This window comes from Zea mays, chromosome 5 (genome assembly GCF_902167145.1).
Source record: "Zea mays cultivar B73 chromosome 5, Zm-B73-REFERENCE-NAM-5.0, whole genome shotgun sequence".
NCBI lineage: Eukaryota > Viridiplantae > Streptophyta > Magnoliopsida > Poales > Poaceae > Zea > Zea mays.
Genome location: NC_050100.1, coordinates 221190530 through 221205042, shown reverse-complemented (window position 1 = coordinate 221205042; position 14513 = coordinate 221190530). Strand labels below are relative to the sequence as shown.

At 48.8% G+C, this 14513-nt stretch overlaps 1 protein-coding gene across 1 annotated transcript; it reads left to right on the top strand.

Moving 5' to 3' along the window:
- The first annotated feature begins 8478 nt into the window (after positions 1–8478).
- LOC103627842 (protein SMAX1-like) lies at positions 8479–12146 on the top strand. The gene is made up of 3 exons (XM_008648157.4): positions 8479–9860; positions 9968–10199; positions 10331–12146. The coding sequence occupies exons 1-3, from the start codon at positions 8671–8673 to the stop codon at positions 11768–11770; spliced, it is 2862 nt and encodes a 953-aa protein (XP_008646379.1). The 5' UTR covers positions 8479–8670; the 3' UTR covers positions 11771–12146.
- The last annotated feature ends 2367 nt before the right edge of the window (positions 12147–14513 follow it).

Here is a 14513-nt window from a genome sequence, read left to right as displayed (position 1 = left end):
CCAAGTCATAGGTATATTGAAAGGGAATTGGAGTCTTCGGCGAAGACAAAGGCTTCCACTCCACTCTACTACTCATCCTTCGCCGTCACTCCGAACATCTCTCCAACTTTGGTATAATCCTCACTCCTATGTTTCATTTACCAAAGGGGAGAAACTAGTCATCAAAGGGCTCTAATGATTCCGTTTTTGGCGATTCATGCCAAAGGGGGAGAAAATATGAGCCCAAAGCAAAAGGACCGCACCACCACCCTAATTTTCAATTTTAACATATGATTTTCAATTGAGTGAAAATTTCAAAATTTGGTATCTCTTTGTGTTCTAAAGGGGGAGCAAGTAGTATTTTCAAAACTTGATATCTTAAAACCCTCTTGAACACTAAGAGGAGAATTTATTTGAGGGGGAGTTTTGTTTAGTCAAAGGAAAAGCATTTGAAACAGGGGGAGAAAATTTCAAATCTTGAAAATGCTTCGCAACTCTTATTCATTTACCATTTGACTATTTGCAAAAGAACTTTGAAAAGAATTTACAAAAGAATTTTGCAAAAACAAGACATGTGGTGCAAGCGGGGTCCAAAATATTATATAAGAAAGAAACAATCCATGCATACCTTGTAAGTATCAATATTGGCTCAATTCCAAGCAACCTTTGCACTTACATTATGCAAACTAGTTCAATTATGCACTTTTGAATTTGCCTTGGTTTGTGTTGGCATCAATCACCAAAAAGGGGGAGATTGAAAGGGAATTAGGCTTATACCTAGTTCCTAAATAATTTTGGTGGTTGAATTGCCCAACACAAATCTTTGGACTAACTAGTTTGCTTTAGTGTATAAGTTATACAGGTACAAAAGGTTCACACTCAGCCAATAAAAAGACCAAGTTTTGGATTCAACAAAGGAGCAAAGGGGCAACCGAAGGCACCCCTGGTCTGGCGCACCGGACTGTCCGGTGTGCCACCGGACATGTCCGGTGCACCAGGGGGACTCAGACTCAAACTCGCCACCTTCGAGAATTTCCAGGGACGACTCGGCTAAAATTCACCGGACTGTCCGGTGTACACCGGACAGTGTCCGGTGCTCCAAGGGAGGTCGTCCTCAGGAACTCGCCAGCCTCGGGTTTTCACTCCAGCCGCTCCGCTATAATTCACCGGACTGTCCGGTGTGCACCGGACTGTCCGGTGCATCTACGGAGCAACGGCTACTTCAGGCGCCAACGGCTACCTGCAGCGCATTTATTGCGCGCCAGCGCGCGCAGAGGTCAGGCACGCCCATGCTGGCGCACCGGACAGTGAACAGTGCATGTCCGGTGCGCCACCGGACACCCAGGAGGGCCCAGAAGTCAGAGCTCCAACGGTCAGAATCCAACGGCAGTGATGACGTGGCGGGGGGCACCGGACTGTCCGGTGTGCACCGGACTGTCCGGTGTGCCATCGAACAGACAGCTTCCACCAACGGTCAAGTTTGGTGGTTGGAGCTATAAATACCCCAACCACCCCACCATTCATTGCATTCAAGTTTTCCACTTCTCAACCACTTACAAGAGCTAGGCATTCAATTCTAGACACACCCAAAGAGATCAAATCCTCTCCAATTTCATACAAAGCCTAAGTGACTAGTGAGAGTGATTTGCCGTGTTCATTTGAGCTCTTGCGCTTGGATCGCTTTCTTTCCTTCTCACTTGTTCTTGTGATCAACACTCAATTGTAATCAAGGCAAGAGGCACCAATTGTGTGGTGGCCCTTGCGGGGAAGTTTTGTTCCCGGCTTTGATTTGAGAAGAGAAAGCTCACTCGGTCCGTGGGACCGTTTGAGAGAGGGAAGGGTTGAAAGAGACCCGGCCTTTGTGGCCTCCTCAACGGGGAGTAGGTTTGAGAGAACCGAACCTCGGTAAAACAAATCCACGTGTCTCACTTCATTATTCGCTTGCGATTTGTTTTGCGCCCTCTCTCGCGGACTCTTTTATATTTCTAACGCTAACCCGGCTTGTAGTTGTGTTTATATTTGTAAATTTCAGTTTCGCCCTATTCACCCCCCCTCTAGGCGACTATCAGTAAGGTTCCTAAGCAAGTGAATTTGTCTCAATCTCATTCGCTTAGGAGACCCAAATCATACACTTGTGCTAGATCTATAACGAGATCACCTAGAACTAGCACAAAGACTATTTGGGTACCAAAGGCACTTTTAGTTGAACGTCATGGACCCATCCCGAGATGGGTACCAAACTGTGCTAACTAGACCATGCAGGTGCCTTGAGATAGACTGGAGACCATGGGAGAGCTTAAGACGGTTAACTCAAACTCTATGCTTAAGTTGTTAATTGTGTTGGTGTTTATTCATTGACCCAAGGTTGAATTATTGTGAGACACTTATCCCATGTTCATCTCAAGTAAAAATAAGTTGTAGAGGTCCTTAATCATTATTGGTGAATCAAGCAAAGGACCTTGATTATGCATCTAGCTCTCCAAAGGACGGTACCTGTGCTTCTTAAATACATTATCAGTATTACTCTTAAAAGTTGAATGTCGTGCTATCTGTCCTTGGAGTAGTTAAGCTTTGAAGATTGCTTGCGTTGGATTCTTGTTAATAATTGATTCATGATTTCAAAGATCACATTCATGTTTGCTTAATCATGACTAGGTGCTCTATAAGTCATATCTTTTAAATCATTCATTGGGTAGCTTAACATTTGAGATATTTACCATGATTAATCCTTTATGTGTTCATGGATAAACCTGTATCTTTTTGTAAATCATGCTATACGTGTGTAATGAATAACCTATGTGTGCAAGCATGACATCTTGTTTAGTCCATGTTCACATGATTACCCTATTTTGGCACTATGTGTTATGCCTCTAATGCACCCTCTCGAGCTATGAAGTGCATAAACAATAGGGAACTTGTAGTAATAACTGGTGCTCTCATGGCCATACAGGTAAAAGGCAAAGGTATGGAAAATGAAACTATGCAATTTCATTAAATATCTTGAAGTGATTATAGCTATGTTCTTGCATTTCATTAGTAGTATCTTGGCTTAGGTGACTTGTGCCTTAAAATGTTGTTTCTCTTGGTGTACCTAAGAATTTTTTTTGATGTGATTAGACATTGTGCTTTATTTGCATAATCTTGTCGTTTTCAATTGACATATATGGTGAAATGATTATCATGTATGAAGCATGCCTAAGTTGCTTGTAAAATGTTATACCTCTTGAGGCATGCATTGTTGTATTAAGTCAACCTTTCATTTGGTATTCAATTGGTATCTCTTGTGATGAAATTGAGAGTATGCCTTGACCAAGATATGTTGTGATCCCCTCTAGTTCTGAGAAAGCTAGAATGTGCAAAGTGCAAGTTATTCAAATACTTGATGCACAAGTTTAGGGGGAGCACACATAACTTGTGTCTTTAGAGACTAATTATTTTTTTAGTAATCTTGTATATTCTCAAGGTGGAAAAGAGAAGATGAGCAAGAAATGGAGTAATCAGGACTTGGGTACCTCCGTAAGTCAAGTAATTGGTATCTTAAGTCGTGAGTAAACGCATTTTTTATTGCTCATGCTCTATAAATATTTGGTGTTACTAGATGCTTATCTTTAATATCATGGAGCTATAATAATAAATGAGTTTTCAATTGGTAGTCGTGATAGTTTGCTTCAATTGACATCTTTTGGTAATCACTAGAATAGAAGCTTCATCTTGTGCCACAATACTATAACTTGCTCTAAGCTTGGTGTCTTAGCAACAAGAAAAGGTTAGGATAAAGAATCAGGCACAAGTGTGGAGAAGCTCCCGAGAGATTAATACTTTCAAGATGGGAAGTACACCACAACATGGTAAAGGTACAAAAGGAAGTATTGATCTTTTTGCGTATATGTAGCTTACTCAAATGTTGGTAGTGCATATGTTCAATAAGTAAGGGGGAGTTTTGATAGTGTGTTTTTCCTCCTTAACACCCTGTTGTCCCTTGACATCATCCTATGTTCTTGCTTGAGTATGGTTTTTGGTGTTTGATGTCAAAGGGGGAGAATTTGTGCATTAAAGCTTATCTCAACCTGAGAGGAAAGCTTATCCTAAGGGGTGATGTGTTAGTTTGACTCAACCTAAGAGGAAAGCTTACCTAAGGGGTGATGTGTTAGTTTGAGCATTGTTAGTGTGTTATTGTGTTATTGATAATTCTTATCATATGCTTCTTGCAGTATTATATGTGTTGCATCATATGGACTAGTGCTTCCGCTGCTATGAATTATTTGGCATCTATTGTGTTCATTCTGAAATAGATAGTCATGTGGATAATGGTGCATGTGGTTAATGGTTTAATGGTGCTTTAAGATTGTTTTAAATTGTAAATTGGTATCTTAATGGTGAATAGTGGTAGGTTGATATTCCTGTGATATATCCACTCAATTGAATGGTGTTTAACTCTGATTCTATGCATTTGTGTGTTATACGCATCATGGTTTGATCCTTGACACAATGCATCCCACAGGTGCTAAGGTGTAGCAATGCTTCGATTTAGCCTAAGTATGTGCATTTTGGCATTTAAAGCCAAAGCTAAGATTTTAATGTAAGCACATATTTAGGGGGAGCATTCTACAATCTTAGAGCTCAAAATTTGTGTGTTAAATCTCACTCTTATGTAAGCTTTAATTGTGTTGCCATCAATCACCAAAAAGGGGGATTGAAAGCTCTCTTGTGGGTTTTGGTGTTTGGATGACAACTCAATTAAAGGACTAACAAGTGTACTAAGTGTTGAACAGGTGCTTAATGTAAAGCTAACAGGGTTCAACACAAGTGAACAAGTGTGATGGTCTAAGGACTAGATGATGGACAGATAATGGGCATCACAAGTAAGATGGACATTGCATAAAGTGAGACTCGGGTGCGTAGCTCGGAGACAACTGATCAAGCCAAGGATGGAGGCAAGAAGAGCTTCGAGGTACCAAGTGCACGTGAGAAGGTCAAAGAGGCTGAGGAACCCAAAGCCAAGGGTGAAGAAGAAGACTTGCAAAGTCAAGGGTGATCGAGTTGAGAAGAGCTATGGCACATCAAGGATCACTAAATAAGGATGTGACTTACAACCAATGAGGAAACATCTATAGTTATGTGGTGTAAGTCATAAAGCTCAAGATCAAGCTCTAAGAAGGGAACAAAGTCACTAGAAGGAGAACAAATGTCAAAATAAGAACTGGAAGCAGCCTAAAAGAGCTAAGTGTACTCTGACCTTTAGTTTGGGTTGTTCCTATGTTTGGAGATATTCTATGTGACCTTTGCAGGATGTTGGAGCTCAGAAATGTTAGTCTAGATCAAGTTAAGCTGACTTGATGATTTATGAGTCCAACATCAGTCTTAAGCATGTCAAATGATAGAGAGGTGAAAATCCAAGAGAAAGTATATTTCTAGACTTAGTTAATTGTTTTTTGTGTACTAACGTATTTGTCTAAGTGTTAGAAACAGAGAAAAGAAGAAAAGAAAAGAGATGCAAAAGGCTTGGCTGTGTACAGCCAAGACTCAGCTCAGTCTGGCACACCGGACTGTCCGGTGGTGCACCGGACAGTGTCCGGTGCGCCAGGCTGAACACTGGTGAACAGGCCGCTCTCGGGAAAAGTCTGGCGACGTACGGCTATAATTCACCGGACTGTCCGGTGGTGCACCGGACTGTCCGGTGAGCCAACGGTCGGCCACGCAATCCGCGCGTGACGCGTGGCCGAGCCAACGGTCATATGGAGGCACCGGACTGTCCGGTGTGCACCGGACAGTGTCCGGTGCGCCAACGGCTCCAAGACTGCAACAGTCAACTGCGCCAATTTTGGAAGGAAATCGGGCACCGGACAGTGTCCGGTGGTGCACTGGACTGTCCGGTGCGCCACCCGACAGAAGGCAAGATTTGCCTTCCTGGATTGCTTCCAACGGCTCCTAGGCCCCTTGTGCCTATAAAAGGGACCTCTAGGCGCCTCATTCACATATATAAGTGCAGCCAACAAGTGTAGACATCACTCGGATTAATTCTCTCTCTCCCTCTCGTGTATATCTCTCTAGTTTGTGTAGAGGCAAAGCTATAAGCCTCTAGAGAGTGGAGAAGTACTGCTAAGAGCTAGAGCATAGTCTTGAGCATATTGTTACTCTGCCGGAGTGCTGTCAAGAAGATTGTAAGCAGCCACGGCTCTGTTGTAACTACCTCAATATAGTGGAAGGCTCTATCTGTCTGACTGACAGATCTGAGCAACGGAGGAAGAAGTTGAAATAGACTCCAAGCCCAGGTGTGGCTAACTCCAACGAGGACTAGGCAAGCATTTCAGGCTTGGCCGAACCTCGGGATAAATTCATGTGTCCACGTGCTCTGCTCTGTGTTATGTGCTGATTCTCTGTCTTATTCAGTTCTTACTTCTGCACTTCACTGCTTACTTGTGGTACTAGCTTTCTTTGAAGTGCAGGATATTCTTAAGACAGGAACTTCAATTCCGCTGCAACCTACTCGAAGGGTTCTTCACTCCACTGCGATCCTGTCTTCGAGTAGAGTAAGATTTAAGTTTTAAAGTGATAATTTTTATTCGCCTATTCACCCCCCCCCTCTAGGCGACATCCAGATCCTGTTCCCGGGAAAAGGGAACTTTCACGTGTTTCATTAGATCATGCATTATGGTATGATGGTGATTGTCAGACGGTCCGATGGTCACGAATTCAGCCTTGGTTGGAAGTAACGGCTAATTGACCGATTGTAGGCTATAAATATCACATCGACCAGCTAACACACTTGCCCCTATATAGAGTGTGATAAGGAGCAATTGCATAGTGAAGGACTTGAGAGTCAAATTTCACAAGATTAATGACCTCATTATTGCAAACAAGTGTTTAGTGTGTATCTATTGATCTAAGTGGTCTTGTTACAGTTAAGTGAGAGTTTGTGCTTATCACTCTTGGTGATTTGCATGCATCACATAGACGGGTTGGTGTCAATTAAAGTGCGGTGGTCATCCATAAAGGTTGTGGGTGACCTGACTCAAGATGTATACACGGATGTTAGGGTTCATCATGCCAGAGCGACAAAGAACCAGTTCGTAGAGATCAAATTGGTCCTTGCACTGGTGCTTTAACGAGAAATAGTGGAGAGTGCCGACTCTCCGCGATACATCGGGAAAAATTTGAGGAGTCTTCTAATCATTTTTGCATTACTCTATGTAGTTATATTTGTGGAAACTACTTCAAGAATTTTCATTCTTACAATTGCCATGATAGCATAAGGAATTAGGATGAATAACTAATTCAAGGCCCAAGTAATTACGTTATTTTGCAATCCATAAAATACTTTTAGATTTTGTTACTTTGATTATTTTTCTTTTGCGTGTGCTTTGTTCCAATACATACAGTTTATTCAGTTCCATTGTAGATATATCATACTGGGATGAACTTTTATTTCTCACGCTTAATCTCCTATCTTTTTTGGTTTTGTTTCGCTTTTATTTCTTCTTCCTGAGTGGCCTGTGTGAAAGGAGCTAGGATTTAGGTGAAATTCTTCTCTCCCACACCTCAGTTTTAGTTACTGTGAATTTATAATGAATTACATTGCGCTTGACCGCTTGTACTTGAACCACAATGATTATTCGAGTTTAACTCCAACGCAGAATTGGTGTAACCACGTATTCTTGTGAAAATTGTTTGCCTATGCATGTCTTGGCCCTTCAATATATCCCTTTCCCCTATTTTTCCATTGCTTAGCTGCTGTATTTCTCTCTCTCTCTCTCGGGGCTGGTATGGTGAGTTGGTGACTAGCAACAGATTTTCTCCCACGAATTCTCTTCAGTTCCCTTATCAAACCAGACCTCAATGTTTTTGTTTGACAAACTTCATTTTTTAGTTATTTTGTATTCTATAATGTTAAAGGAGTTAAAGTGCAGTATATATGCTCAAGTGTGCCAAAAAAAAAAAGTTTATTATATTCTGTCCACTATATACTGTGCAGCCATAGATGCACGCATGATGATTTGTAACACGTGAGAAATACATATATATTGTAACATGCCATATGAATAATGCAAAATGCGTATATAATTGCCATGTGCAGGGGCATGAGTTCCCGGTCGGGATTTATTCTGGACGTGGTTGAGAGAAAATCTCCACGTTGGTGAAGAAGGGATCAATGAGATCCACCATCCCACCATGGAAATCTCTCTTTACTGTCATCAACCTTACTTGAGAGTAACATTTTCCACTATGGAAAATAAGGACTAATGAATTTTAAACGAATAAACAAAATAAATCAGAAATCTGTCGGAATGGTTTAAAAGTAGGCAGTGAAATAATTGGCTGGGACTGAAACAACCTGAGCACAAGCTCCCATCTGCAATCTCGGAAGAATGGGGCGAATCTGAATGGTTCTCATGCTTGCTTTGATGCGCCGGCCCCACTCTGGCAGAAGCACATACCACATGCTTGCACGTTAAATAATATCCATCCTGTCCCCGCCTCTTTTTCAGCTGCACGCACGCTTCTCTTCTTGGCCCTGTTTTACCTGCAGTCACCACCACCACTCCACGACCAAACTAGCCCACGACACCAGCTGCTGAGCTGACCAGCACGTACACCTCCCGCCTCCAACCTATAACACCACCGCTGCCGCGACGTGGCATCAGCCGCCCGTCGATAACTAACCGCGCAGCGGCGGACGACGAGAGCACAGGCATGAGAGCCTACGCGGCGACCCCGGCCGCCGTGGCCACGCTGCCGTCGGCCGCGCCGCCGCTCACACCCGACGCCGCTGCCGTGCTGTCCCGCGCCGCGGCCGACGCGTCCAGGCGCCGCCACGCGCACACCACGCCGCTCCACGCGGCGGCCGCGCTGCTGTCCGGCCCCGCGCCGCTGCTCCGTGACGCCTGCGTCGCGGGCCTCGCGTCCCCGCACCCGCTCCGCTGCCGCGCTCTCGACCTCTGCTTCTCCGTCGCCCTCGACCGCCTCCCCACGTCCACGGAGCTCCAGCACCACGAAGGCGGCGCCTTCCACCACGCATCCGCCGCGCCTCCGCTCTCCAACGCGCTCGCCGCGGCGCTCAAGCGCGCCTACGCGCACCACCGCCGCATCGGGAGCGGCGGCGTCGAGACCGACGACCACCGCGTCGGGGTGCCGCACCTCGTGCTCGCCATCCTCGACGACCCGTCCGTGGCGCGCGTCATGCGCGAGGCGTCCTTCTCAAGCACGGCCGTCAAGGCCGCCATGCTCAGGTCCCTCTCCGACCCGGCGGCACCCGACGCCGCCGCGTACGTCAGCGCCAGGGTCATGCACCGGCAGGCCTCCCACCGGGAGGAGGAGGTGGCCAAGGTGGTGGAAGTGCTGAAGAGGGCCAAGAAGCGCAACCCGGTGCTGGTCGGCGACACGGTGGACGTGGACGCCGTGGTGCAAGAGGTGGTCACGCTGATACAGAGGCAGCGGCTCGGCAACGCGCGCGTCATCTCCTTCCCCAAGGAGTTCGGCGACCTGGTCGACATGGACAGGGCGCGGCTCACCGCCAAGGTCAAGGAGCTCGGCGAAGCGGTGAGATCCGCATCGGCCAGCGCCGGCGTCGTGGTCAACCTCGGCAACCTGCAGTGGCTCGTCGAGGAAAGATGCGCGGCTCCTCGGGGCGAGCAACAACAAGAGAAGAGGAGGGACGTGGTGCTCGACACGGCGCGAGCCGCCGTGGCCGAGATGGCGCGCGTTCTGAACCTGTCCGGCGAAGGGGAGCACCGCGTGTGGGTGATCGGCACGGCTACGTGTGCAACGTACCTGAAATGCCAGGTGTATCACCCGGCGCTGGAGAGCGAGTGGGACCTCCAGGCCGTGCCCATCACGCCCAGGCCTCCACCGCCGCCGCCGCCGCCGCTTGGGCTCTCGCCGAGGTTCGATTCTTTCCTAAGCCGCAATCACTGCATGCACGCGTACGGCGTAGCACACAACAGCTGCTCACTGAATCCTCCTATGTTTGTTTGTTTTCCTGATGTGACAGTGCTGGAGTTAACAGGGGCATCCTGAGTAGCTCTGTGGAGGTGCTGTCAACGGCGATGACGTCCCCAATGCAACGGGCACCGAGCCTTTGCAGCGCTTGCGCAGAGGGCTACGAGCGCGAGCGCGCCGAGATGGCTTCATCCGAGCGTGCTCCCTGTCCGGCCGAGCAGCCGATGTCGCAGTGGCTGCAGATCGGCACGCCGAGCAGCGGACGCCCGGCCGACCGCGCGCAGGTCGGTTAATTAGTTATCGTTGTTGCAGCACGTCGTGTCGCGCACACGCACACGTCCCACAACTCCTATTTGTCGCGCGTGGCTGCAGCGTACGTTCTGACACACGTGGAAACTATCGCCTTCTTTTTCAGGAGAAGGCGCGGGAGGCTGACGAGCTGCGACGCCGGTGGCGCGACCGGTGCGCGCAGCTGCACTCGCATGGCCGGCCGCCGCTGGTCACTTGCTCAGAGTGGAACGGGGCCAGCATTCTTGCCAGCATGCAGGCGGCGCCGCCGGTGGTACCGGTACGGCCATTGGTGCAGCGTAGGGTTGCCGTGGACACGGATCTCGCGCTTGGGCTGGCGGCGGCCAGGCCGGCGTGTGAAACGGACGACAAGCTGCTCGTGAGACGGCTCACGGAAGCGGTGAGATGGCAGCCCGAGGCTGCTGCCGCTGTGGCCAGTACGATCGCGAAGGCCAGGTCCAGCGAATCCAGGCGGCGCCGCACTACGGCCGGTGTCGACGCGTGGATCGTCTTTGCTGGGCCTGACGTGGCCGGGAAGAGGAGCATGGCCGAGGCGCTGTCCAAGTCCGTGTTCGGCACGGGGGCCGTCACCCTGCGCCTCGGCTGGCCCCAAGCCGGCGATGACGGCGGCGAGTCCGTCGTGTCGTGCCGCGGCCAGACGGCGCTGGACCGCATGGCGGAGGCGATACGGGCGAACCCGTTCCGCGTCGTCGTGCTGGACGGCGTCGACCACGCGGACAGCGTCGTCCACGCCTCCATCCTACGCGCGGTCGAGTCGGGCCGGCTCTCGGACTCGCACGGCCGCGACGTCGCCCTCGGCAACAACATATTCGTCGTGATTTCGCAATGGTCGCCGCCGTTGCCAGAGCCGGAGCACCTGAGGAAGTCGCAAGAAGCCGAACCCTTTCTTCCTGACTCGCAATGGAACCTGGAGCACGGGATGACCGCCGGCGGGAAGAAGCGCAGGCCGGAGCAGCAGCTCGAAGGAGACCGGCGCACAAAGGCGCGCAAACACTCGGCACGGGAGCCGCTTCCCCTGGACTTGAACCTGTCCATGTCCGATGACCATACCGACGCCGTAGACGACAGCGGCGGCGAGGGATCACGGAACTCGTCCAGTGACCTGACCGTGGAGCACGAGCAGGAGTACGTGCAGCCCGCTCACTCCGGCAGATGCTCGGCGGCGCCACTGACCGTGTCCGAACTCATCAAAGCTGTGGACGGAGTGGTCGTGTTCAAGCCACCGGTGAGCTTGGAGCCACTGAAGCGGAGCGTCTCCGACTTGGTGGTGCCGGCGGCGAAGTTGGGGGAAATCACGGTCGGCGGGTGGCCTGTTCACGTCGACGACGGCTTGCTGGGCAGGCTAGCCGCCCGGGCAGCTGGAGCGGCGGCGGCGGGCACGCCCATGGAGGCGTGGACGACCGGCGAGGTGCTGTGCCCTAGCAGCATGCGGCAGTTCAAACGTAGCTTGAGCAGCAACGACGTTGACGGGGCGACGGTGGAAGGCAGCCGCCGGAGAAAGGACGGCGAGATGTTCCCGATGCCGGTGACGGTCGACGGCAACTGATTATGAAGCTGCGCACACTCCGACGACGGCTTCCATCTTTATTCGCTGGTCATCAAGATATGATCAAGCACGGTGTACATTAGTACATTCATGTAAATTTTCCAGCAATCGGTTTTTTTGTTTTCGGTCGGAGAGGAGTAACGATCATAAAACTAAACTAGCTAGAGACAGGACAAGGGACTAGGCAGGCACTAGTAGTAGCTAGCTCCTTTCCCCCATTTTGCCTTTATTACGTGCTATTTCACGGAGACGGGAGATCATGACGAATTCTTCGGTTGCTTGGCGGCAATCTACCATGATTCACTTGTGCCGCCTGCATGCACGCAGCTCAACATGGAATTAAGCAGGTGATCCTACCAAGGATCGAACATTACTACATTTCCAAGAATGATGCTGGCCATGCGTACTACCGTGTTACACACACAGCATGGCCAGTAATTGACACTAATCATTATTTAATCATAAAGTGCACCTCCTCGACGTTGTTACACAACATATATGGCGTGCATGATGCATGAATATAGTACGGTGACTACTTTGGAGGGTGTGATGGGCTGATGGCATTATGCCTAATACCAATGATATATGCTGTTCAAATACTAATAACGTGATGAATCCAAATGTTCAACTGATAAGATATTATAAACCGAGAGAACATGCATGCACGAGTTCGGGTATTGTGGAAATGTTCAACTGATAAGATAACGTCATGCATGCACGAGTTCGAGTACGCAGGTGCAGGCAGGCGAGGAAAGTCGATCGGTCAAAAGAAAGAGTGCGTCCGCGGCGCGCGCCTCGGGAGGCCGGCAACGACCGGGAAAGAGGCCCGCAGCGGCATGCAGTGGCAGTCCCAGTGCCAACTGCCAAGCCGAATGCGCGCACTGCACACGCCGCAGGGCACGCGGGTCGCCGGCCAGCGGCCGGGCGCGCGGTCGGCGACGCGCATCGGTGAGCCGCGCCGCCGCGGCGCTTTATCCATGGCATGCCACGCATCGATCCGCCAGCTAGCCAAAAGCGGGGGGCATGAGCATGCATGCATGACGCGAGAGTTGATGAAAAGCGAAAGGCGCCGCAGGCGCACGCGGTAACTAATTTCCGCTGGCGGCTGTACTGTACTGTACTGTACGTACGCACACGCATGGATCCGATTGGTTCGTTGGGAGCCGGTGGTGGTGGCCTCCAAAGATTCACCACCCCCCCACCTTCTCCGGCCGGGTCTCAAGGCAGCCCATTGCGTCGCCATTTTTTTACTGCGTGATCTAGCGTCTTTTCATGGAAGATTATTTCTGCTGCTGCTGCTGCCGTCGTCTTTTAGGCCCTGTTTGGCACAGCTGCTGCTTGTTGAAAAAGCAGCTTATCTGATAAGCTGGTGAAAAACAGCTTCTGCTTGTTGGCTGCTTTTAGTGTATTCTGAGAAGCAGCTGAACTGATAAGCTGCTGCAGAAGCTATCTGTTTGGTAGAACTTCTGCTTAAATTTGTGAAGAAGCTGAAAATAAGCTGTGCCAAACAGGGTCTTAGTTTGATCTCGGCGTTGGAGGCACGAATAATAATGGCATGCATCATTAGGCTAGCCCATATATCTGTGGAGTGGTATAGTGGCATTGTTTAGTCATAAACAAGGACTCGATTTTTGTGACTATCGATCATCGCATGATGAATTAATGAACAATCAGTCTGTCATAGCTCTGACGATGAGATATAATCACACGAGGACTAAACCTGTGTGTTTGCTTGTTTTCTACCTCCCCAAAGGGAAAATATAAAAAAAACTTCACTTCACTGGACCTTGCCAGAGCAATGCATGCATGTCTCGTCGTAGCACCGCCCTCACTACTGGAATCCGAGGCTTTGCCGAGTGTTGTCTTCTTTGCCAAGTGCCTTTTGTCGGGCACTCGGCAAAGAGGGATTTGCCGAGTGCCGCACTCGGTAACGTTAGGCGCTCGGCAAAGAGCCTCTTTACCGAGTGCTGAACACTCGGCATAGGGCGGCAATCGGCAAAGAAAGGTTTGCCGAGTGTCAAACACTCGGCAAAGGGACTCTCGGTAAAGGGCCGTCAGCGACCGTCCCAGAGCTGACGGCCGTCAGTCTTTACCGAGAGCCAACGGTTGGCACTCGGCAAAGAGGCTTCTTTGCCGAGTGCCACATAGTGGACACTCGGCAAAGCCCTCTTTGCCGAGTGTCATCTGTTGACACTCGGCAAAGTGTATTTTCATTTTTTTAATTTTGTCTCCCAAACTTTTTGTGGTATGTTCCTACACTATATAGACCTACATGTATCATTTGTGGACAATTATAACATAGTTTCCATAGTTAGTAGATTTAGTTCGTTTATTTGAATTTCTTCGGAAAATTCAAATTTGAACTGCAGGTCACTCGAAACTTGGAAAACCGTGCATGAAAAAATGATATTCAAGTTACTTAGCATAAGTTACGACCGATTGCAGAAGCGTACCGGACACTTCGAGCAACATTCTCACTAAACATGGCTGTGAACTTGGCATCCACATGTTTAAAAATTGTATAAAACACAAACAAAGTCAGAAAATCATGAAACTTGTTCACGTGTCATGATATCATATGTACAGGCTGTGATAAAAATTTTAGAATGTTTGGAGAAAGTTGTGAGACACTATGTGTAGAAACCTAAGAGATCCACATTGAAACTCTTTGATTTCATGTGTAGTCCTCTAGTTTTCTACACATAGTGTCTCACAACTTTCTCCAAACATTCTAAAATTTTTA